The 24,227-nt window shown below is 40.2% G+C and overlaps 1 protein-coding gene across 1 annotated transcript in view; it reads right to left on the reverse strand.

Annotated features, from left to right (window-relative positions):
* Positions 1-2,636: 2,636 nt before the first annotated feature.
* LOC140916039 (uncharacterized) overlaps positions 2,637-24,227 on the reverse strand; it is an 89,843-nt gene continuing 68,252 nt past the window's right edge. Inside the window, exons 18-29 of the mRNA XM_073356936.1 lie at positions 22,592-22,621; positions 20,933-20,968; positions 20,028-20,069; positions 16,534-16,578; positions 15,794-15,826; positions 8,697-8,741; positions 7,791-7,832; positions 7,268-7,309; positions 6,629-6,670; positions 6,129-6,164; positions 4,758-4,787; positions 2,637-3,995 (exon numbers count right to left, since the gene is read on the reverse strand). Coding sequence (XP_073213037.1) covers positions 6,141-6,164; positions 6,629-6,670; positions 7,268-7,309; positions 7,791-7,832; positions 8,697-8,741; positions 15,794-15,826; positions 16,534-16,578; positions 20,028-20,069; positions 20,933-20,968; positions 22,592-22,621 — 381 coding nt within the window. The 3' untranslated portion in view covers positions 2,637-3,995; positions 4,758-4,787; positions 6,129-6,140. The remainder of the gene's footprint in view (positions 3,996-4,757; positions 4,788-6,128; positions 6,165-6,628; positions 6,671-7,267; positions 7,310-7,790; positions 7,833-8,696; positions 8,742-15,793; positions 15,827-16,533; positions 16,579-20,027; positions 20,070-20,932; positions 20,969-22,591; positions 22,622-24,227) is intronic.

Genomic DNA, 24,227 nt, shown 5'->3' on the forward strand with positions numbered 1-24,227 from the left:
ACATGCTCAACATTGTAATTCAAGGAAATAAGGTTTAGCATTGAAGGCACAGTTAGTAACAAGCTCTTTTGCATAGAAAAAAAAAATCCCAGGCTTTGTAAATGTGTAATATGCAAAAATGTGTAACTAAGAGTGAAATAGTTTTTGCTTTTTTTAAAAAAAAAGATTGAACTACTGAACTGAAATTCCATGCTGGACAGGAAAAACCAGTCTGGCCTCACAAATATGCCAAGTTTGGCAAACCTGTTTGGTTTGGTTCCACCTTTTAATTGTTCTGGGGAGCAGGGATAAGAGGAGGAGGAAATAAATTGTAGATTTAATGGGAAGAAATCATAAAACAGACGCTGAAAGAAATACACCTAAAACATCAGCCATAAGCCATCAGTTAAACTTTGTGCAATCAAAGTCTGACTGATTTCCTAAAATTTCAAGCTAACACTTTTCTTCTAGTTGTGTGCACACTAAAGGAAGTTTTAGAAAGATTTCTCGCTGTTGCTAGTACTGATTCAGCTCTAGCAGCATTAACACTGTTGGTATTTGTACAGTGGGCCAGCCAATACTGACATTGTAATAATCCATCTCTCTAACAGAGTACAGTAGATGACACTAGAAAGCGTCAGCAGCAGCAAACAGCCAGTCAACACTGAAGTTTTCAGTGTCAGACAGTGGGAAAGGTTTGCAAACTTTCTCTAAGGTAGTACTGAGCAAATGTCCTACTACGTTGTTAAGGGACAGGAAATGCCATATTTCAGATAACACAAAACCAAGGATGTGACCACTTGTTAAACAGCACATGGCTGCTTTTTTTTTTTTTTTTGCAAGAATAAAGATGTAAGCCCTGGTGTCATGGCCAAGTTCCAGTTTGGGTAAATACTTTTTGCCCATCTACTTCCCCACACTTAAATTGAATTCAGTAGTCTTCACTTCCCAATCTAAAAGTGTTGTGCAATTTTGCTGTATGGGGTTATGGCTACTCTATTCACAAGAGGATTTAATGACATGATCATGTATATGTGGTTTTGTCTATAATTCTGTAAAGCACTTTAATGCTTCTGAAAAGTGCTATAGAAAATAATAATCCCAGCAAGTACTTGGAGCAAAGTTTAAGTCCCACTGATTTCCACAGCTTTCTTCATGACACGTGCATAGTCTGGTTGTTAGAGTTGCAGCCTTGATGCTCATTGTACCCAAAGAATAGTTCTGACTCAATTTCTTTCCCATCTAGAAGTGGCAGCCCAAAACTCCTAGCTAACTATAGAAACTGCTCAGATGATCATATCTATTGGTGGGTGTCTTGTGCGAATGGAAAATAATTACAGAAAATTTTTAACAGCTGAACAAGTTTTATTAGAATAAGGAAAACAATATTATATATAAAGCCTCTCTTTTTCTCTTATTAATTCAGTGTAGAGATTCACTCCAACTATCCCATGTTACCTTTGTTCCTGCTATTGATTTGGAGACAAAGCCATACAGAGAATACTTTAGAAAAACCTTGTAATAAGGGAAAATTACGGTATTTTTCTCTCAAACATCACTTCACCCAAACTCATAATTCTCAGGTCCACATTATTTACACCTACAATCCTTGCATTTTCACTCTGCCCACACTTAGTTATCATATGTTATGAGTTTCATAATTCACATAAAACTGCTCACAAGTATTATACCAAAAACAGTTTTAAAACTAATGTTTTTATACCTCAGAAAAGTGATGAATGGCAAGACATTGTATGGACCCAATGATAGATATTGCACTGCTGCAATAAAGTTATGCAAATGAACACTACACAGCATATTGTATTTTAGATAACTATTTTATTGTATATATAAATCTGTTTTAAAGATATGCACTATGGGTCAAATCTAGGAGTTCTTATTCAAGCAAAACTCATTTTGAGTGAGTAATGACTTCAGGATTTGGTTTGATAATATTAAGTATTTATGGAATGCTGACAGTGTGCTCTGTACAGAACATAGGGGGAAAAACCAGCAATGGGTGAAATCCTGGCCCTATTGAAGTCAATGGCAAAATTCCCATCAACTTCAATGGGGACAGGATTTCAGGTTTACAGTGTGGATATAGTTTTAAGTGCTTTAAGACTACGTACAACTTCTATAGGTCTTGGATTAATTTCTTTTAAAGTGTTTTAGTTGCATGTGGTTAACATTCAACCTATCTTAAAACATACCATGCTGTTGGAACTAGGACAGTTGTACACATCTGTTAGAGACAGTACAATAAAGATAAGGAGGACTTGTGGCACCTTAGAGACTAACCAATTTATTTGAGCATGAGCTTTCGTGAGCTACAGCTCACTTCATCAGATGTTTACCGTGGAAACTGCAGCAGACTTTATATACACACAGAAATCATGAAACAATACCTCCTCCCACCCCACTGTCCTGCTGGTAATAGCTTATCTAAAGTGATCAACAGGTGGGCCATTTCCAGCACAAATCCAGGTTTTCTCACCCTCCACCCCCCCACACAAATTCACTCTCCTGCTGGTGCTAGCCCATCCAAAGTGACAACTCTTTACATAATCAAGTCGGGCTATTTCCTGCATAGATCAAGTCCTCCTTTTCTTTTTGCGAATACAGACTAACACGGCTGTTCCTCTGAAACCTACAATAAAGATGTAATTTATTAAACACCATTTACCTGCTGCTAGGAATTTATTGCTTGGAAGTGAGTATGTTAACAGGTTACATTTTAAAACTACTAGCATTTGCATTTTCTGGGTGTAATCTGCATCTTCCCAGATTCCATATCCAGCCTTTCAAAGGCAACACTTCTGAACAGAGCTCCAAGGGAAAACACTGCTAAAAGATGCTATATGTAAAACTTTGTTTTCTTGAAATCCTTGCCAGTCAAAGATGATGTTTCTCTCAGACTATGTCTGCTGCACATCAATACTATTTTATGGATCTCAATATCATTCTTGAGATTAAATTTGACAATAAATCAGGTCTTGTAGTTTAGGCAAAATACTTGCTGAAAGAGAGCTGATACAGAGATACTAGCAGTTTCAGTAGCCAGAGTAATTCTCAAACATTCCCAGAGTGGGTGGGTTTTCACCAGTTCCAAGGTTATTAGCCTTCCATAGCTTCTTCCGGGCTACACTCCCTACTAAGGCATTAGGTGGAGTGTGTCCAGATCTGTGGTTTTCAAACTGTGGTCCACAGACTATGTCTAAGATTTCCAAAGGGTCTACACCTCCAGTTTGAAATCTTCTTTAGAGGTCTGCAAATGAAAAAAGGTTAAAAACCACTGGTCTAGACACACGGTGTTCTATTTTAAGTATCAGAAGGTCTCCCTTCAATGGCCTTTTATGGAACAGGTGAATATCCAAAAGTTTCACTGCAATAAGAAATTTGTGCATTGCAAGATTTACACTTAGTTCTAGTTTAATTACGATAATAGATTAAGAGTAATGGTCCAACATTGCTTTTCTGTTCCACTGAGGCCTTTTTATACAAATTACAGGATTGGCTTTATGTAATGACGAGTGAGAGCCTTCAGCTTTCACACATGACAATCTGCAATTCCCCCCACCCCCAGGTTAATAGCCATGTGGTTCCAGATATCTGAGTGGCTGGATTCACAATTAGATCAGATTCAAATCAAGTATTCATCACATCAGTTAGAAATAAAAATTAATATAGTTAGGACACAATATCTCCTTTTCAAATGATGCCTAAAATACTGAAAAATAAACCAGCATATACTGTAAACTAAAAAAGATAGAACTAATCAAAAGCGTGGCATATTAACCATACATAATGACATTACAACAAACCAGCAAATTATATATTCAACGTTGACTAGAATTTTGTACAGAAAATTAATCTGTTATTACAGAATACGCTTTGTGGTCTCCAGTCACGTCTTCAGATGTTCACTTGGGCACAACTGAAGAAGAGATGGCAAAGGCACTCAAAACACTGAATAGCAGCAAAAGGCCAGGGCTGGACTGTGTCCCAGCAGAGCTCTACAAAGAACAGAAATACATGTTACTCATTCTCAGAAACAGCCAGGCAATGAGGAACAATTTGATAAATCCGAAGCAAAGAACAATTTTATTCATTGTGATTCTCAAAGCATGGTAAATTCCAGAGAACTGCACTACTTATCTGTTCGCATTAATAAATGTTGACTGTGTGGTTTGGGTAGAAGTACTGGCTAGCCAGTATATTACATAAATAACTTTATGTGGTGGGGTAAAAAAAACAACAACAACTGTACGGGAGGAGTATGTGTGACAGTTAGCCTTTTTGGTTTGTCTGCAGAACTCAGAATCCGTGCACCAAATTCAGACTTGGTTTAAGGAGGTGCAGGCCAGAGATTCCTGTAGAGTTGTGTTCATTTATGCTGGGTTTCAATGGGGTGCTGTGTTCAGTTACCTGGCACTGAAAAGGAAATACTGGTCCTTTAAAGGCAGAGGATTCTGAATAATGAAATATTCCAATTATTAGACCAAATCTAAAAAATAACCACGCATTCAGTTTCTAAGTGGTAGGCTGAATCGAAGCAATACAGTGGAAATTCAGTATTTTGTATACTTCTACTCAAATTTGATGAGCCTATTATACTTCACTATAACGTTCAATATTCTCAGATATTTGTATTGACTAAAGGAACTCTGATAGATCCCTCATATCACAAACAGCCCTAATCAAAATTATATCAATATTTTCAATGTAAGCTGCATATTAGAAGAAAACAGTAAAAGCTATAAGGGAAGAGTGCTTACTCTGTAACCACCTTCTGAGGAATGTGAGCCCTGTTTAATAAAAAAATGGAAACAGTTATTTCCTCCCACATGTAAAATGGTTTTTAAATTATGGTATGAGGGTTTGACTATTCTGAGAAAGTGGTTTGAAACTGCTGTAATCTCACAAAGACAAAGTTGCATGGACATAAAATGGAGCAGTGAATCAGGCTCACTGACTTTATCTAAAAATCCTTGCTAAATGGAATGAAAGAACATTTATTTTGTTTCCTTTCATTCAGCTACCTTACATTACACACAGGCCTGGTGTCCACAATTCAAGAAGGATGTTGAAAACCTTTGAGAGGGTTCAGAGAAGAGGCATGAGACTGGTTAAAAAGATTAGAAAACATGGCTTACAGTAAAAGATTCGAGGTGCTCAAACTAAACAGATATCAAAAGAAGATAAGGTTAAGGGATGACTTGATCATAATCTGTAAGTACCTACATGAAGAACAGAAATTTCGTAACTGTTTCAGTCTAGCAGACAAAAGTGTAAACAAAGTATAATGTGTTTAAAAAAACCTTCTGTGATTGTAGGTCTGTGAGGAAAAGCAACCTAAAATTTATTTGTGCTGGCCCTCTGCACTGGTGTGAATTCCACCATTACATGAGCCAACTACTGTGAGCTACGTGGTCTTAATACACTGCACAAAAGTCTGGCTACAGTAAGATTAAAAACCCAAGTATTTCAAAACAGCAGCCACTATTTTTTTTTTTCTGCAAGGAGACCAAGCTATTTCATTCTGGTTAATGAGAAAGGAAGCTGTTGAATCACTCTGAATTTTCTGTCAGATGTGATTCCTTATATGGGATTACTATAGTATCATTATGGTTTGAAACTGAAGGAAGTTTTCAATAAAATATCCCATGCCACAACTATAGGTGCCGTTCAAACAACAACCATGCCTCGGAGTATCTTCTCATGAATGTGCTGCAGTCTTTGTACTTTAGGTACTTAGACTGATACCAGGAATATAAAGTTCTAATTACAACTCTATTATTACATGAAAAGATGGTGCCTACAGACTGAGCATGCAGACCTGGAGTGTGCCTGCATCATATGGGAAACCCTCGGGTGATTATGCATGACTAGTTTGAGCGAGAGAGAGAGAACTACATTATGCTACACATGTGTTGATTTACTGTAATGGCTCCCCATTGTGATGTGCAGCATTTGTGTTGCTACTCCACTGCAGAGTAGTAACATCCAGTATTCTTATGTATTTTTTTACTCAGAGTAAAGTAATTCTTGAACATATTTCTCACAGCAGAACTGATATCCAAATGATATCTATTATTTTCACTTTCCTGGAAGAAAGTGGTAAATACTATGGGGAAAACAGGACTTACGTCTCCACCAGACTAGTTTCCTCCTGAAGGTAATCCCTGTAAAGAGGTACAAACCAGTTATTTTAGTGTAAAAGATCGTCTTTAACTATAGTCCAGTTTGAGGAACAGATATTTACTTTATTTGTACTTTCCTGATTGTACAGGATGATTGAATGATTTTGAATGATTGTTTTTCTGTTAAAAGTTCTCTTTGAACAGTAGCCAAAATGAAAGACAGCTCATGTCCTGCGATGGAGTAAGTATAATGATCAGACAGGCTTTTAACAGCTGTGGAAGTATGAAGGATGGGGATTCTAAGGAAGATGAGATAACTCCTATAGGAGTTTAGATCTGATCAGAAAGTGACATTCCAAATCAGTTCATCATCAAATAACTTCAGTCCCTGTGTAACCATGTTCACTGTACAACACAAGTGGAGGTAATTTCTGAAACTTGAATGTTCATTCACTAGGAAGCTCTTTGGGGGGAGACTTTAAATTCAGTAGAGAATGTGTCATTATCTCGACATTGGCACTAATGCTGTTTGTGCTAGAGGATTCGTTCTGTAAAGAAAACAAAAATGAGTAATTTCTCTGTGAGAACAATTATACCACCATCATTTTACAAGAAGATTTCCCCCACAATGTAGTTCTATACTGGTTTAGCGGCCAGATTTGCACTCTTGTTTGCCAATAGTGCATATTGGGTTCTCCACGCATATGCACACACAACAGTCTATCTAGCATGCACTTGTAGCAGGAAGTGCTCTGTCTCCACTGGATGGATCTGCCTCTGAGCTCTTTGTGTCATTAACAATATGTATTCTGTTCTGAGGGTTCATCACATAAAAGAGACTCTGAATACTACTCTCTTGGTGTACATCACCTTGGGTCTTTTATCCTGAAAAACTACTATTTGTCAGGAGACATCTTATGGAAACAGGTGAATATGGTCCAGTGACCTTGTACTCTTTCTCTAGCCACTAGTTTAGGTGACAGCTAGGGGGTGGAATAGTCACAACTCTGAACAACGTACGTTTTGCCAGCATATGTGGTACTATAGACCTAGCTTTAGCGTATGTCTACCCTCAAAACTGCTAGCATTACAACAGCTTTACTCTGAGACAAAATTCTAGGAAAAAATGACCGGTATTGCTTTACCTGTCCATTGTAACTGCTTCTGCTTAGAGCATGAGCTGTATCCTGTAAAAAGACAACGAAATGAGCTAGTAACCCATGAAAATTTTGACATGTACATTCAGGCACAATGCCTCATTTTGGGCTATATTTTTATTTGTTCTGATATCCAAAGACCTTTTGGCCTATAAATTAAATGGTATAATACATAATTATAATACAAAGGCTTATTTGTACATAATTCTCAGGTCCACACCTCCCATGTTTGTTGAGTGCAACAACTGTACAGCGTTCCTGAGCACTGTTTGGATGAAATAATTCTATTCCAGTTTAATGTCCACTAATTTCAGTATATCCCAATTCTGCAAGATGAATGGAAACTAAGGGTGTCCTGAACCCCGCAGCAGGACCTTACAAAATCAGGCCTTCTCCGAAAACTAACTCTCTTTACAGTAAAATTACTCTTCAAGTAAATAAACCAATTGTTCATTTTCTTAGAGGCATACTAGAGAAAATCCCCTAAATACGATGAAGAAAGTGTGCTTACCCGGGCAACGATAGTCTTGCTGCCTGCACAGCTGGATGAACTCTGTGAAAAAACCAGAAGATAGTTATTGTCTTGTAGAAGTAACAAGATAGTCCATTCACCTACACAAAGGTAAAATTCCCTGGGACAGATTCTGCCCAGATTTACCCTGGCTTCCACTAGGTGAAAGCCCAAGAGCAGAGCCCTGATGGGGTAAATGCAGCCATAGGAGAACTATTTTTTTAAAAAATGGAATATATGTAGATTTAAATGAATGCTAACTCTGGGTGACACAAGAGTTTGATATGCCCATGTGCTGTGTGCATACGGAGTGTGAGTTCTTAGGGAAATATTCAGTCAGAGTACATAGGTTTGAGTACTATATGATAACTAAAAATTGAATTATTGTATGGTGCTAAAAAGTATTATGTATTTTGAACAACTGTGCAGCAGCATTGAAAGCTGGTTGAAGGGGTCAATACAGATCAATATAATTTCAAATAGCTTCAGTCTTTATGTAAACGATCAAATGAACGGTAAAAAAAACCCCATTCACCACACTAATGGCCCCGTAGGGTTTCATTTGACCATAGTTAAATAAACAGTCAAGATCATATACTATAAGTGTTGTCACACATATAATAGTTTAGAAATTCCAATATCAATTCAAATGTTGTTAGTTTTTGGGGGGGATTTAGAGACATTTTTCCCTTTGGTGTTTTCAGTGAAAACACTGCCGCACTGTGCTAGTGCCTAAGGAAAAAAGCAGTGTCTAGAAACAGAAGTGACCCTGGCTCGTAGTCTTCACAGCTGAATGAAAGGTGAAAATTAGGTGAGCGTATATAGAATGACAAGTAAATTAGTGCTCATTTACTCAGAGGAAAGTTGGGACAAAAACTTAGACACACTGGAGAAAAAAGTACTCACCTGACCACAAGCACTGCTACTGCTGCCTGAATTACTTTGTGAGCCCTGTAAAGACATCTGAAATCAGTTATTTCCTCATAACATGGGTTGCTTAAAGACAATGGACTAGATCTTGGGGCCTGTAGCTTGGAAGTTAAGGTCACACAAATAGAAAGCTTTGGTAGCATAAAGAGTCCCTAAAAACTAAGGTTTGTGATAAGGAGTAAAATAAGACCTTAACAAGCAAAATGAAGAGCTATGTCCCTGGCTACTGCCATAGCTCTGAGAGGACAATGATCCAGCCTTTAAAGTAAACTAAAAATCAATTATTTCTTAGTAAATTGGTTCACTATGATTTTGTTAAGGAAAAGAACCCTATTGATATTTATTTAGGGGAAGAAAGGATTAGGGAATGGTGAACACTGCAGACTTGATGATTATGTGACTTAAATATAAACTGAAAATAGTAAAAAGGTAAATACTGTGGAGCAATAAATGCTTTGTATTTTTTAAATGCTCCACACTGCCCTCATATGCCCAATTTTGAACAGTCTCCACAGAAACTATCACTTTTCAGTAAAAATTCTGTTTAAGTGGATGGCATGGAGAATGGAGCACTCCATGTCCTTCTATTGCATTAATACAGTGAATGGCCACGAGTTTGTCACACGTGAACATGGAAGCTTCAAGGAGGGTAATATTAATGAATGGTCTGAACTGAAGGTTCCAAGATGGTCAACATTCATCCTTGAGGAGGAACTCTGATCGACAATAGTAATATCTCCTTGGAATGCCAAAACTGACAATGGCGCATACCTGGGTCAGTCAGCAAGATGACTTTTCTAACTATAGGGAAATACAAAATGTATAACCAAGGATGGGTGAAATCCTGGCCCCACTGAGGTCAATGGAAGTTTTGCCACTGACTTCATTGAGCTCAGGATTTTATGTTCTTATGTTATAGTTTGGTTACTGGCAGAGACACTAATTTTATAGCTCATTACAACAATTTGTAACCTACTAACTCTCCTGTGTTCTAGGACTGCAGAGATGTTAACTGCCCACTTCATTTTATGTGATCTCCTGCAACATATGTTAACCTCTTATGCTTAACAGTCTTTTCCACCTTGTATCTATCTGTGACAATGTTTACTGTTGTATCCTTGGGGGCAGCAGTTTTAGGAAGAAATCACTTGAGACACAGAGAGCTGTAAACCTGAAAAGCAGCCATTTATTGCCACACACTGAACTAACCAAAACCAGCCAAAACTGGCTGGGCTATCCCCAAATAATCTAACTCAGTTGCTATAGCAACAAGAAGGTTCTATTACCACAACAACCAAATACACAACATATTCCTCCCCCCGTAAAAAGAACATCCCCTAAATAAAACAAACACTAAACTAGAGAAGGAGGGTAGACTGCTTCCATTCCCCGCTAAACCCCAGGGATTATTTTGCTCCGTAACTGTGGGTTCGCACTAGCTAAAGATCCAGCCATTGAGGAGGCCTTCTGTCTCTAGGTGGATTACGGCAGACTTCTGGTGTTGTTGCATCTGAAAGTGTCTGTCTTGGGCGCAGGCCTGACAATGGGCTCAGGGTTCGTAGTGTGAATGGGTGAGGATGTGGTATCAGCTCATTCCGGCCAGTGGGGGTATCTCAGCCGCCGGCAGTAATGGAAGGGGACAGTCAGGAACAGGTTTCTCGCCAGAAGCGATGAAGTCAGGCAACTCAACTGAAGATGTGTCTTGAGGACTGGTATGACCGGGCAACAGCTGATCTGCATGTCACTGCCAGGTGAGATCCTTTCCGGTCCAGACTGTGTAGGAAAGAGGTCCTGTTTGAGCGATGACCGTGGCAGGGATCCATTTAGCTCCAGAAGTATAATTCCGAGCCAAAACTGGCTGTCCTGGGCTAAAGGTTCAGTCTTTTGCTCTGGGTGCACACCTGATGACTTGATCTTGCTGCTGACGTTGCACAATTTGTCGGGGTTCAGAAGGTTGCAGCAGATCAAAGCAAGTGCGCAGCTGTTGTCCCATCATTAGAAAGGCCGGGGATGCCTGGGTCGTAGCATGAGGTGTGTTTCTGTAGGATAGTAAAAAGTTGTCCAGACGCTTTTGAATGGATAATTGTCCCCTTGCCGATTTCAAAGCTTGTTTCATTGTCTGCACAAAACTTTGAGCTAATCCATTGGTGGATGGATGATATGGTGCTGAAGTGATGTGGTGTATCCCATTTGCCTTCATAAAATTTTGAAACTCTTGAGAGACCAACTGCGGTCTGTTGTCACTCACAAGTTGTTCTGGCAGACCAAAACGACTAAAGAGTCTCTGTAGTTTTTGGATAGTACTCTCTGCAGTAGTGGACTGCAATATAGAGACTTCTGGCCATTTAGAATGGGCATCTACCACCACCAAGAACATGCTTCCCTCAAAGGGGCCAGCGAAGTCAACGTGAATACGTTGCCATGGGTTTTCAGGCCAGTCCCATGGGTGTCCCATTCCTCACATCCTGACATGACATACAAGCTCTTGCCCTCTCTTCTATAGCACTGTCCAATCCAGGCCACTAAAAATAGTTTTGTGCAATTTCCTTCATGCGCACTATTCCACAGTGACCGGAATGTAGCTGTTCTAACATCTGTGATCTCAGTGGTGGTGGGATAATGACATGTCTCCCGCACAACAAACAACCAGATTGGATCGATAACTCTCTCCTCCTGGATATGTAGGTAACTAGGTCAGGTGAGACTGGAGAGGTTCATCGAGATGTTCCACGCATCACCAGGTCCATAACTTGGGACAATACTGGGTCAACGCGAGTTGCCTTCTTTACTTAAGTAGCGGTGATGGGTGTATTCTCTACCTGTTCAAAGTAAAAGATTTCTTTCTGGGCAATATCTTGATGTTTGACTGGCAAAGGCAACCTTGAGAGACCATCCGCATTGCCGTGCAGAGTGGATTTCCGATATTTGATTTCATACGTGTGCGCTGAAAGCAACAATGCCCAACATTGCATACGACTAGCAGCTAATGGGGAAATGCCTGTGTGAGGTCCAAAAATTGAAGTCAGAGGTCGATGGTCTGTGAAAAGAGTAAACTTCTGCCTAAACAGGTACTGATGAAACTTCCGAATTCCGAAAACAGTTCCCAATGCCTCACGTTCGGTTTGGGCATAGTTAGTTTCAGCTTTGCTTAGAGTGTGTGAAGTAAAAGCAATAGGTCTCTCTTCTCCCGAAGGCATAAATGTGTGACACGACCTCTCCCACTCCATAAGGGGTGGCATTGCAGGCCAATTTTAGGGGTAAGGATGGATCAAAATGCGTCAGAACTTCAGAATTTAGCAGTGCACTCTTAGCTTTGTTAAATGCAACATCACAGGCTTCAGTCGACTTCCAGGCCTTGTTCTGCCCAAGGAGTTCGTGAAGTGGTTTTAGCAGTGTGGCTAACTGTGAAATGAACTTTCAATAATAGTTCAATAGTCCTAAAAACAAGCAAAGCTGGCTAACATTTCGAGGAGGGGGAGCCTCAACAATAGCCTTAACTTTTGCAGGGGCTTTACAAAGATCCATAGTATCAATGATGTCTCTCAAAATATTTAACAGAGGGCTGGAAGAATTTACACTTGTCTTTGCAGACTCGTAGGCCATACTCTTCCAGTCTTTGTAGGGTAGCCTCTAAAATTCTTTAGGTTATCCTCCTCATTTTATGCAGTGACCAAGATGTCATCCAGATAGCACTGGACTCCTGGCAAGCCACACAAGATCTGGTCCATAGCCCTCTGGAACAGGGCGGGAGCAGACATTATTCCGAAGGGTAGGTGACAGTATCGATAAAGCCTTTTATGCGTCACAATAGTCAACAGCTCTTGGGACTTTTCATCGACATGCATCTGTAAATATGCTTGACTCAGATCAATCTTACTGAACTTTTGTCCCCCAGCCAGGCCCGCGAAGACGTCATCGATGCAGGGAAGCAGGTATTGCTCTGCACACAACACCGGGTTGACAGTGACTTTAAAATCACCACAAATCCAGAGGGAGCCATCTTTCTTCACTGTTTGGAATGATATGAGTTGCCCCTGGGCTAAGGGTAACTGGTATAAGGACTCCATTTGTGACCAGGCACTCCAGGTCTGCTTCAACTTTCGGCCTGATGCATATGGCACAGTTCTGGCTTTCAGATATTTTGGTTGACTGTCAGGTTTAATGTTCAATGTCACAGTGATTCTCTTCATATTTCCCAGATCCTCTCCAAAAACAGCAGCATATTTCCTTAGTACAGCAGTCAGACCAGTTTCTTCTTTAGTCATTCAGTGCACTTCTGCCAGTTCAGCTGAATCTTCCTAAGCCAAGACCTACCCATTAATGCTGGGTAATTACCTCTCACCACAAACAGTGGCAATTTAGCAGCCTGTCCACTGAGCTCCACCTTAACATCTATAGTGCCCAACATAGGCATGGCTTCTCCCATATACGTCTTCAGAACAGTTTTTGTTGCCTTAAGCGAAAGATGCTGTAGCTTTTCTTTATACACAGTCTCGGAGACCAGCGAGATGGCTGCACCGGTGTCCAGTTCCATGCGTATAGGTTTGCCGTCCAACAACGGGGTTACCCAGTATTCCTGTGAGCCCACTGCCGAAGACAAAATGTGCAGTGGCACTTCTTGTGAAGAGGTGTCTCCTTGGTCGTCCTGGGTCTGCTCTAGGGTATGCAGGTTCCCCTTTTGGTCGGCCAGACCACAGGCCTCTTTTTCTTTTGTTTACAGGCACACTCAGTGTGTCCCTTTTTTCCACAGTGTCAACACACCAGGTCCTTACACCAGCATTCTGATGCATGGTGACCCAGCTTATCACAGCAGTTACATTCCTGACTCTCCATAGTTTTGTGGGTAGGTTCTTGTGACACCTTATGCACCCTAGGGGATGCACCCATGTATTGTGCCTCCTTTGTAGTCAGTTCCATGGAGACTGCAATATCAACAGCTTTCTGTAAGGTAAGCTGAGCCTCTGTCAATAGGCGCTTCCATATAGCTTCACTGTGCAGGCCACACACTAACCTGTCACGTAGGGCATCATTTAACATCTCCTTAAATTCACAGTGTTCCGCAAGCCTTTTCAAAGTTGCTACAAATTGTACAACTGTTTCGTCTTCTTTTTGGTCTCTTTTGTGGAACCTATATCTTTCAGCAGTTACCAATGGTTTTGGATAAAAATGGGAGCCCAGGATTTCCACAGTGTCATTGTAAGATTTGGAATCAGGCTTAACAGGGTGTAGTAAGCTGCGTAGCAGGGAGTAGGTCTTAGCCCCTACAACATTTAAGAATATTGGTACCTTCTTCTCTTCTGTAATGTCATTTGCAATAACAAAAAGCTCAAAAAGCTCAGTACATATGTGCCATTGCACTATAGTGTCCTCAAAAGGTTCCAGCGGCCCTGTAAGTGTAGCCATGGTTTTAGTTTCAGATTGCACAGTCAGTGCAAACAAGCCAGTTCTCACCCCCTTCCAACAGCAAAAAGGTTTTGTTGTTGTTTTTTTGCACCTTGACTTCTACTTCCTTTTGTTGCTGGGGCAGCACAGGAATCCCATCCTCATCACCACTTTGTTGTATCCTTGGGGGCAGCAGTTTTAGGAAGAAATCACTTGAGGCAGAGCTGTAAACCTTAAATGCTGCCATTTATTGCCACACATTTGAACTAATCAAAGCCAGCCAAAAACTGGCTGCGCTATCCCCTAATAATCTAACTCAGTTGTCATAGCAACAACACGGTTCTATTACCACAACAACCAAATACACAACATTTACCTTTTCTGAAGAAGAGCTCTGTGAAGCTCAAAAGTTTCTTCCACCAACAGAAGTTGGTCCAGTAAAAGATATTACATCATCCACCTTGTCTCTCTAGTCGCAAATAATGTAATTCAACCTCTAATTTTCTGTACAACTTCATCCTTCAACAAAAATTCCCACACAACAGCTAATGGATACAATGCAAATTACAGTGAAGTTTTCCAGTACCAAGAGGCATGCTGGAATAAATTTCCATGCAGTAAGTGGAGCTTAAAAGGTTGCAACACAGGTCAGTCGGGGTGGTCAGTGCAAGGGAGTAGACCTGCACAGGTAGTTCCTCTCGGGGGACAGCAGAAGTCCCATGCTGCCTGGAACAAACCTCAATAGGGAGCTGCAGGCCAGCTCCAGAGAGAAAGCAGAACATCTGCCCACGGGTGAAGGAGTTGAGCTCCTGGACCCCTTTCAGTTGAGAGCATGTTGTGAATTGACAGTTGGCCCACATTGGGCCTCCAGTGAGACTGAATATGGTAGAAAGTGATCCAGGGAACAGGGTTGGTGATACTCTTTCCCCGGCTGCACGCCTGAACTAACAGTCCCAGGGCCCCGGGTTGGAACCTGGTGGACCGAGAGAGCCTGGATTCCCCTAATGCTGATCACAGACATGAGCCACAAGGGGAATTGTGAGCTAGTGCTCTCCCCAGTAGGGGACACAACCCCCTCCCAATACAGGGCCCTGGAATTCTCTGTCTTTGCTAATGTTCTATTCTCTGGTCACTTGTCTTTCAGCTCTCTGGTGCTGAGGAACTGCTTCATCAGCACCCAGCACAGTGAGGGTCCCTCTCTTCTTGTGCTTAAAATGAGTTTCAAAAATACTGTTGGGTATGGCTTCAGTGTAGTCACACTGACAGGGAGCCAGAAACACAGCTAAGTTTTTGGGTTTGGGTCCAACAGAGGGGCCAAACCTCACTGCCTCAAAGGGGCAACGTTGGAGTTGGGGAGTGGGATCGCTGTGAAAGGATCCCCCCCCCCTACGTCCTTCCCCACACCTCCTCCTACAGGTGGGAGAGGTGGATGATCTGGATCTGACAATTTAATTAAGTTAAAAAGAAACTTCCAAGTAAGTTAGGTGTTCTTCAAATTTTGCCCAAAATCACCTAGACAGTTTAGCGGCAAAGTCAAATTCTCTAATGAGGTTTGTACACACTTTTCAGAGAAATTGTTTGCAGCATTGTTCCACCATTTGAGAACAAGAAATTACATTTACAACAACACATTCCATTACTAAGAACCAGTTGAAGGCAAACCTTAAAATCCATGGAGAAAGGTTACTCACCTGGTGGCAGGGATTGCTGTCGTATGAAGTACCCTGTGTAAAAAGACACCCAAACCATTCATTTCCTTGCAAAACAACTTATCTTTCCTCCTGAAGCTTCTAGTCTCAACCTCTCTTTTTCATGATTAACTCCACTATATTCTTTTACCTAGTTTCGCTATCACTACTTTGACCTCATATTTGACTCCCTTTTTTTCCTCACATAGCCATGTTCTCACTATTCAATACAGAGTTACTGGACCTGAGGTCATTTCAAGTGTCCACATGGGGGAACAGAATTCTAAGGAAGGGTGGTCTTTGACCAGGAAACTACTAATTCAACTCTCATTCTTGAGGAGTCAGCCTGAGAGAGAATCTCTGATTATAGTTGTGTTAAATGCAGCAACGTTTAATTGAGACATACTCACACATGGCTGTGTTTGTTTGTGATTTTAGAGGAGGGTAGAGAATCCGAATTCAGGTACTTATGAACTATATGGTTAATGATTACTCTCAAAATGGATGGGTCATTAACTGTACCTATTATTTATATACTAGTGTCTAACTGAGGCCATTGCTTTTCAGTACAGTAGCCAATGTCAGTCTCTCTGGTTCTCCGCACTGTATAATTTTAGGCACAACAATGGAAACAAAAAGCTCCTACTTCAGTTAATGGGCACAATCTAATTTATAACAAAATGTTTTAATACAAAGTAGCAAATTGAGACAAATCTCCACATATAGAGAGGAAAGGGACTTACCTCTCCACAACCCTTACTGACACCGAAAGAAGATGATCCACCCTGCTGGAAAAAAAAATCCCAACAATTTATTTTCATTGTAGAAATAATGTTTCAAGCAGGGTTCTGTCTGAAGGAGTGAAGCACCAGACGATAGTAAGTTCTCCAACTTACCTCCCTTTATCTTGCCATCCTACACTATGAAAAGATTTACCTTTCAAAATGAAAGTGAAGAAGGTACTTATACGTTTAGGGCCTGATCCAATGTCCATTGAAGTCAATGGAAAGACTGACTGCAATGGGGTTTGGACCTGGGTTACAATTTTCAGAAGCACTTGAGTGACTTAGGAAACTAACTCCCATTTTCAAAAGAGACTCAGGTTACTTTAGGAGCTTAAATCCCATTGACTTTCAATGAGATTTAGGCTCTTAAGTGTCTAAATAAGTCTTGAAAATGTGAGTCAGGGTCCTAAGTCACTCAGATGACTGAAAATTCCACTCCTGGCCCTTATTTGTGAATACACTGAAAACAGATGTTACACAAGCTGCCATTGCAGAAGAGTATAGAGGGCATTGGGGACACTGTCCCAGTGAAGCATGCAAGTCCACATATATAGAGTGTATGTTAGAGAGAGCAAGAGAGAGTGCACACATGACTAAATACAAATTGCAAACACAGCAAATCTAAGTCATAGAATCATAGAATATCAGGGTTGGAAGGGACCTCAGGAGGTCACCTAGTCCAAGCCCCTGCTCAAAGCAGGACCAATCCCCAATTTTTGCCCCAGATCCCTAAATGGTCCCCTCAAGGATTGAACTCACAACCCTAGGTTTAGGAGGCTAATGCTCTAAACTATTGAGCTATCACTCTCCCCCACCCCCAGAAGCCTGCTACAGATTTGTGGTCTTTGTAATTCGTTTTAGTAGCAAGGTGTTCTCCACCACCACTCCTCTGGCACATGTGTAGTTAAGGTCTAACCAAAGGTGAAGCCAACACTGATTTTCAGTGGGGTTTGGGATACTGGATTCACTTCCCAAGTCACAAGCTGCAGTGACTATAGTGTGTCACTAAAGTGTTCATATCTTACTGACCCATGTTAAACCCTGCTGGGGGACTAAAATGTACCTGGTTCTTATTGATGTAGTCTCCTTTCAATGAGGACTATGTTAATATGCTCTAGGTACCCTTTAGAGCAGTGGTTCTCAGCCCATGGTCCATGGGCCGTTTGTGGCCCTATCAGCACACAGCTGCAGTCCATGTGACATCCTCAGGGCAATACCATATATATATATATATATGTAGATAGTATGTATATATTATGTGGATGCAGACCACATAACACACAGAGAGCTGCAAAGCGGCCCACAATGGTAAATAGGTTGAGAACCACTGATCTAGAGTGTGCCAGCAGGGCCAACATGGAGAAGTTAGCTTGCAACAGTTTTAGAGCACTCTTCAGTTAACTCCCCTCCAGAGTTACACACTTCAGGGACCAGCTTCACATGCCCTGGTAGGTTATTCATGGGATCAGCCTTTTTTTTTTTCTTCTGCTCTGCACCACTTGCTCCAAAGCTCACCCTGCTCTTCTGGTGAAAATGCACTGCTAGGATCTTTGAACGCCGTTCAGCAGGAAGAAACAAGAAGCCAAGGAAGTCATGTTTGATACAGACAAATAAGGCCAAATTCTATGCTGATATAAATTGTCATAGCACTATTAACTTCAATAGAGTGGTGCCAATTTAACCCAGTAGAGAACTTGGCCCACAGATTTTGACATAATTTCAGGGCCCTAGAGAAGAAACATGCAGTGACTTTGCCTATATTGTGACAATTCTAGTTTGGACCCATTGCAAACAGCATTTCTGCATTCTGTATCCCCTGCCATCAGCCCTCTCTCTCTCTTTATTAACCTAAAGTAATTTAACCCTGCAAAAACAAATTATGCCAACACTAGAGGACATAATCCAAACAGTAGGGAAGCAATTGATTACTCAGAAGATAACTAAGAGCAGAGGAGAAAAGATTGCTTACTTGGCTGCTCTGTGAGAATATTTGGTTGCCCTGTGAAATAGTGGACTGCCCCGGTGAAGGAAGCAGAAGCCATTTATTTCATTGTAAAAAAAAAAAAAAAAAAAAAAAAGCATATTTGAATACTGTACTATTAGTGTAAGGGATGTCTGTTGGTATTTTTTACTTGTGAGACGAAAGGAACAGGTGGAGAACACTGTATTAGTGATCTTTGATGCCACTCCACTGATTTAATATGGGACCTACAGAAGCTAAAGTGACGTTATGTTGTGTTTTGAGCACACAGAGACAGTTTTGATTTTCAGATAGAAGAGCACTGTTCGTTTAAAATTGTATTAATAAGTCCATGTGAATATATGGAGTCTGTGTAGTTAAGTGCACCTGAGCCTTAAATGAGATATGAGGTATCCATGATCCCATCAATGGAATGACCATCCTTTAGATGCTGGTCTGAGCTAGTAAGTTTTCTTATGAGTGCTCTCAACTACTGCAAGCAACATTGAGGGTAAAAAATTGAGAAAAATAAATATGGTTTACCTGACTTTGTGAGGAGGACTGATTTCTCTAAAGAAGCCAATAATTTCTTTGTGAAAGGATAAACCACATGATCTCATCCGTACAACATTTAAGAAAGAATCTAACTATGAATGATTCTTGGCATTTGAATAACAGAGGACAGGACTAGAATTGCAAAAGGGTTGGAAAATATATGACAGTTTCCCTAAGCAATAGTGACCCTAATGAAAATAGGTGTGTTTCCTTTTTAAAATGTGCTTGTCTGAAATTCATTTGGGAAAAACTGGGAGAGGCCAAAAAGAAGAAAGAAAAAGAAATAGAGGAAGTGGAAACTGTTCCAGAATTATTCAATAATAAACATAAAGTTAGGAGTAACGACAGGAATAAAAAGAGGACAGTCTGAATAAGCAGAGATGTGAAAAATGGTTCCTTGGTTTTTAAATTAATTATATGAACCTCAGCAACTTGAATACATATCTAAGTTAAGTTTAAATTAACAATGTTAGACAGAAACGGTGGAGGTCCTAGCTGTTATTGATCTGTATATATTGAATTCTGAGAGAAGCAAATCACTATAAAGGGATTTATGCACTGCATGGATACATCTGCTAACTAATGTAGAGTTGATTGTCAGTAATTACACAGCATCCTTCTGCTCTTGTTTAAGAATAACACAAATAATTGCAGTCAACCCAATGGCTCTTTATTTGACTTTGGACCATTTGTGTTGGCTCTCCACAAATGCAGATGCTTTGCTAGAATATTCACAGGAAGCAAATCTGATTGCTGTAGTTGTAAAAAAAAATTATTATTTTTTTTTATTCTTTACAGCTCTCCCACCACCAATGATACCAATATACCAAATCTATGTTTTAAGATTTTGGCTGCTTAGAAGCTTTCCATGCTTAAAAGCAAAACAAAACAAAAAAAACACAAAAAAACCCTATAGAATGGATATAAAAGTACATACTTGGCCATTGGTTTTGCTGATCTGTGGGGTAGAAGATTGACTCTGTAAAGAAACAATAAATCAGTAATTTTGCTGTGAAAAGGCTTTGATTACATGCCATACTGTCTCAGTAAAAGAAACCCATCTGTATTTATCTGGATGGTGGAAGGAATATACAGAGAAGGGTACAAGCTTTGCCTCTGTTCCATTAGGCTACATTATGGAAAGTTGAGAGTATACTCCTGTGGAAGGGTCATATCTGGTGAAAGAGCACCATTTACTGAATGGTACTCAAATCTCCTCCAGAGTTGCTTTGAATCTATACAGAGACATAGAAGAGGCAAATTCTAATGAACATTGATGTATCTAGGTGTGTGTACATTCAATGATCATCCTTTAGGTGTCAATCTGAGCTAATAGCATCTCCTAGGAAAATCAGTCAAATGTATATACACACGTTATTTAACTACAGAGGAATCTGAAGTGTTTTGCCAGAATATTAACCTGATGAGAGTTTTGCTTGAGTTAACAGTGTTGGACAAGCCCCTATTTTACTTTTCACCATTGATAGGGAGCAGTGAAGACACATTCTGTCTCATAAAGCTTCCCACATTTCTCCAGTGCAGTGGTGAGGTGCAAACTGCTACACCCCTTTAAAGGGGTACATCATCATACACATGTCCCACCATGGGGAGGGCAGAGCCATGGTCAACTTATGCCCCTTCCTATCTGCCCCTTCAGGGTACAGTGTTCCCCTTTGTGAAGGGGCTGCAATTCTGGTAATTCTTTCTGCGGTAATTCTTCAAAACTCTTTCCCTCTCCCCCATGCCTGTGTAAGGACCATCCAGAATCTAGCCGTACATTTCTGGTTACCGTAAAAGGCACATCAGGACAAATCTTTAAACACAGTGTAAGATTGTGCTTACCAGTTTACAGATAATGATGTTGTAGGAGGAGGAACTCTGTAAAGAAACCCAACAACAGTTACTTCCATGTAAGCAGAGTTGTTTGAATATAACTGTATCTCAGCAAAAGAAATTATTTGTATTTATCTACTCAGTGAGGGGAGAGCCTGCAGAGAGTTGCCTAGTCCTTATTTTGCCCCTACTGATCACCACTGGACACTAAATGAAAGGTCTAAAATGGAGGTTTTAGGAAAGTTTAAAAAAAACCAACAAAACCAAAAATAAACCCTGGATAATTATGGGCCAAATTAGTGAATTATACATTGGCCTATATGAGGGGCACTGCCAAGCCATACCAATCTAAAAGAAATTGCCAGGGGGATTTTGTCACAATCAGAGCGCTTTGACACTGGCTGGTGTGTAGAGAGGGGAAGCATGTGTGGCCCCAACCTGCACTCCTCTCTCCAGGCCCATTTTGGGTAACTTGTAGCCCTGGGGGCTCTAGGAGGCAAAATTTCTGCACAATTCTCAAAATCTCCCTATGGTGGTCTAGCTCTGCACAAAGTCCTGTACAAATAGCACAGTGTGGCACCTAAGTACTAAGGCCAATATTTTCCAATCTGTGTGTCTAAGGACATGCCTCCAAATCCATATTATAGGCATCTAAGTAAAACTGATGACTTTCAGAGGTGATGAGCATCTCTAGCTACCACTCATGTCTATAGGAGCTACCACTCATGTCTCTGGAAAATCAGGCCACTTTTCTGTAGCTGCCTTACTTTGGCTAAAAATTTGAAACCTGTGTGCCAAGAGGACTTTGGGCCAGATTTTTTAAAGGCAAAAATAAGAGTAAGGTGACCACTGACTTTCAATAAGAGATGTGTGTCTAACTATTCCATGTTCCTTTGAAAATTTCCCCCTTGGTACACATGGTTTCCACATAGAAAACTTCATGCCCTGAAGTCACTCCTCAGGGGACATATCCAACATTTGAATAACAGTCTTCTCCCTAATGGGCCAACTACTCTCATCTCTATTTTTTCTTTTTTAAACAGTGAGGGAATTCCAGTCTTTTGAGTGCCCCAATTCAGTCTTGCAATGCAATGTAAACACACATATTAGAGTTATACTGTGGAGAAATGCCTTACTGACCTGGATAAGAAGAAAAAAAAATGAACATGGAGGAGGAAATTAATTTTTAAACAATTTCTGTCTCAGCAGTTTTACAGCCCGGTTTATTTGTATTTTTTCTTCTATTTAATTGAAACTTTTAAAAATAAATTAAAAATGTCAGTGTAATAAAGAATTATAATTGAACAACCTTTCAACTTGGTAATAAATCATATGATGGCTAGTAAACTCCACTTCTGGCCAAGGAGTTGTTTTCTTTCTATACACCTTGGTTTTCAACCTCAGAGTTTACTCAACCCAGGATATTGTTATTACCTCATAAAAAAGGAAGACCCTGTACTTATCATTTAAGTAGCCACCATCATCCTCTAGATCTCTCTATTGCTTTAGCCATAGTAATGCTACCTTTCAACAAAAGTTGCTACAGAACAATTAATGGAAGTAGTAAATAAATGTTTTGTTGTGAGTTGGACTAAGAGGCAAGTTAGGTAAAAACACAAGTACAGTGAGAGGGGGGTGGGAGGAAGTAGGGAAGGGAAGAATACTCACTCTATCACAAGGATTGACTCTTTGTCCACCCTGTAAAGCAACCAGAAACCTAGTCATTTCCTTGTAAAATAGATTGTTTTAATACAACACTGTTTCAAGAAAAGGAACTTATAAATTGTTTGATGGAGTGAAGGACCACAGGAGGTTCCATGTTTGCCTCCCTTTGTTCATCCACCCTGCACTATGGATTGGTTTAGTATGGGTGGGGTTCCTCCAAATATTAAATAAACTGAATACGTAGACAATTTTCATTTTGAGAAATGTAATATTTTTAGTCAAATAGGCTCTGTTTGTTTGTAAGGTGGTTAAGTGGCCAAAGATACTGACGCTCTGTGATGAAGACAACCTTGTGAAGAAACCATTTATTTCTTTGTAAATGGGTTTGTATGTTGAATTTTTTACTGCTTGCTCAAAAGACACCTATTTTTATTTGCCTATATGTGAGAGGGAAAGACTAGAGGAGGGAGAAGACTCCACTGTAGCCATGTCCACAGTAGAAATTTTCATATGTTACTCCCAGTGGGATGTGCTACCCTCCTGCTAGTCCCAGATGATCCACTACTGTAGAACAGGCACAAGTGGTTTTATCACCACATCAGTAAACTGTGGTAAAAATGGGTGAGTACTGTCTATTCTAACACACTGGTGGTAGTGTCAGATCTAGTGTAGACAACCCCTGAATCTCCCCAAGGGACTGTTCCATAGTTGGCAATTGATAGAGTACAGCAGTGTTTTGGCCATGTCCTCTCTTCCTGCAACACCTACTATGTTGGGCTTACTGGGGGCAAAGTAATGTACTACGTCATTCTACATACACTAGAAGGTGATGTGCTGGCCATATTGGCTCTACATGACATGAGAATCCCAAACTGGCGAGATAGATGAGCTTTTGCAAAGAATCTCACTCACCTCTCTCTATTTTTAATCACATTTATTTAAGCAAGGCTCCAACAACCACGACTATTAGCCATAATCAAATGGTAAGCACATGTTTAGTTAGAAAGCAGCACATTGAAGCAAAACTGCGGTGGGAGAGGTTTACTTTGCCATATGACTGGCTTTTTTGTGAGCTCTTTACAAGAAACCAGAAATCACCTGGAAACAGGGTTTATTAAAAGAGTGTACTGTTTGTACAAAGAACATCTCTGGGAAGATTTCATGTGGGGGTTCTTTCTAAGTAAGAGAACGTAGTCTTTCAACAAGATAATTCTGGTTATGTATGTAATGTTTCCAAAGAGAAAGTGGACTATGTCTTCTATTGAGTGGAATATATGGATTTGCCTCTACTTATCAAACACAAAAATATGGATAAAGGATGTTTTGGGGCCCTGACATTTTACACACATCTATTAGGGATCATACAGATGATTTTTCAGAAAAAAAAATCAGAAATAAATCCAAAAAGTTTTGGGAAACCTAAACTAGAATTAAACAATGGCTAAAATATTTGGGAAGCAGTTTCAAAATTCTACTGTTCCTGCTCAAGTCAATGGCAAAGTTCTTAATGTGGTACATTAATATTGCTGCTGCCCGAGAAACAGTGTCCACTCTATAAAGAGCCCAGAAGCCAATTTCTTTTTGATGAGGAACTGTTCAAATAGTATATTGTTTCAAGAAAAGAAACCATACTATACTT

This window comes from Lepidochelys kempii, chromosome 8 (genome assembly GCF_965140265.1).
Source record: "Lepidochelys kempii isolate rLepKem1 chromosome 8, rLepKem1.hap2, whole genome shotgun sequence".
Taxonomy (NCBI): domain Eukaryota; kingdom Metazoa; phylum Chordata; order Testudines; family Cheloniidae; genus Lepidochelys; species Lepidochelys kempii.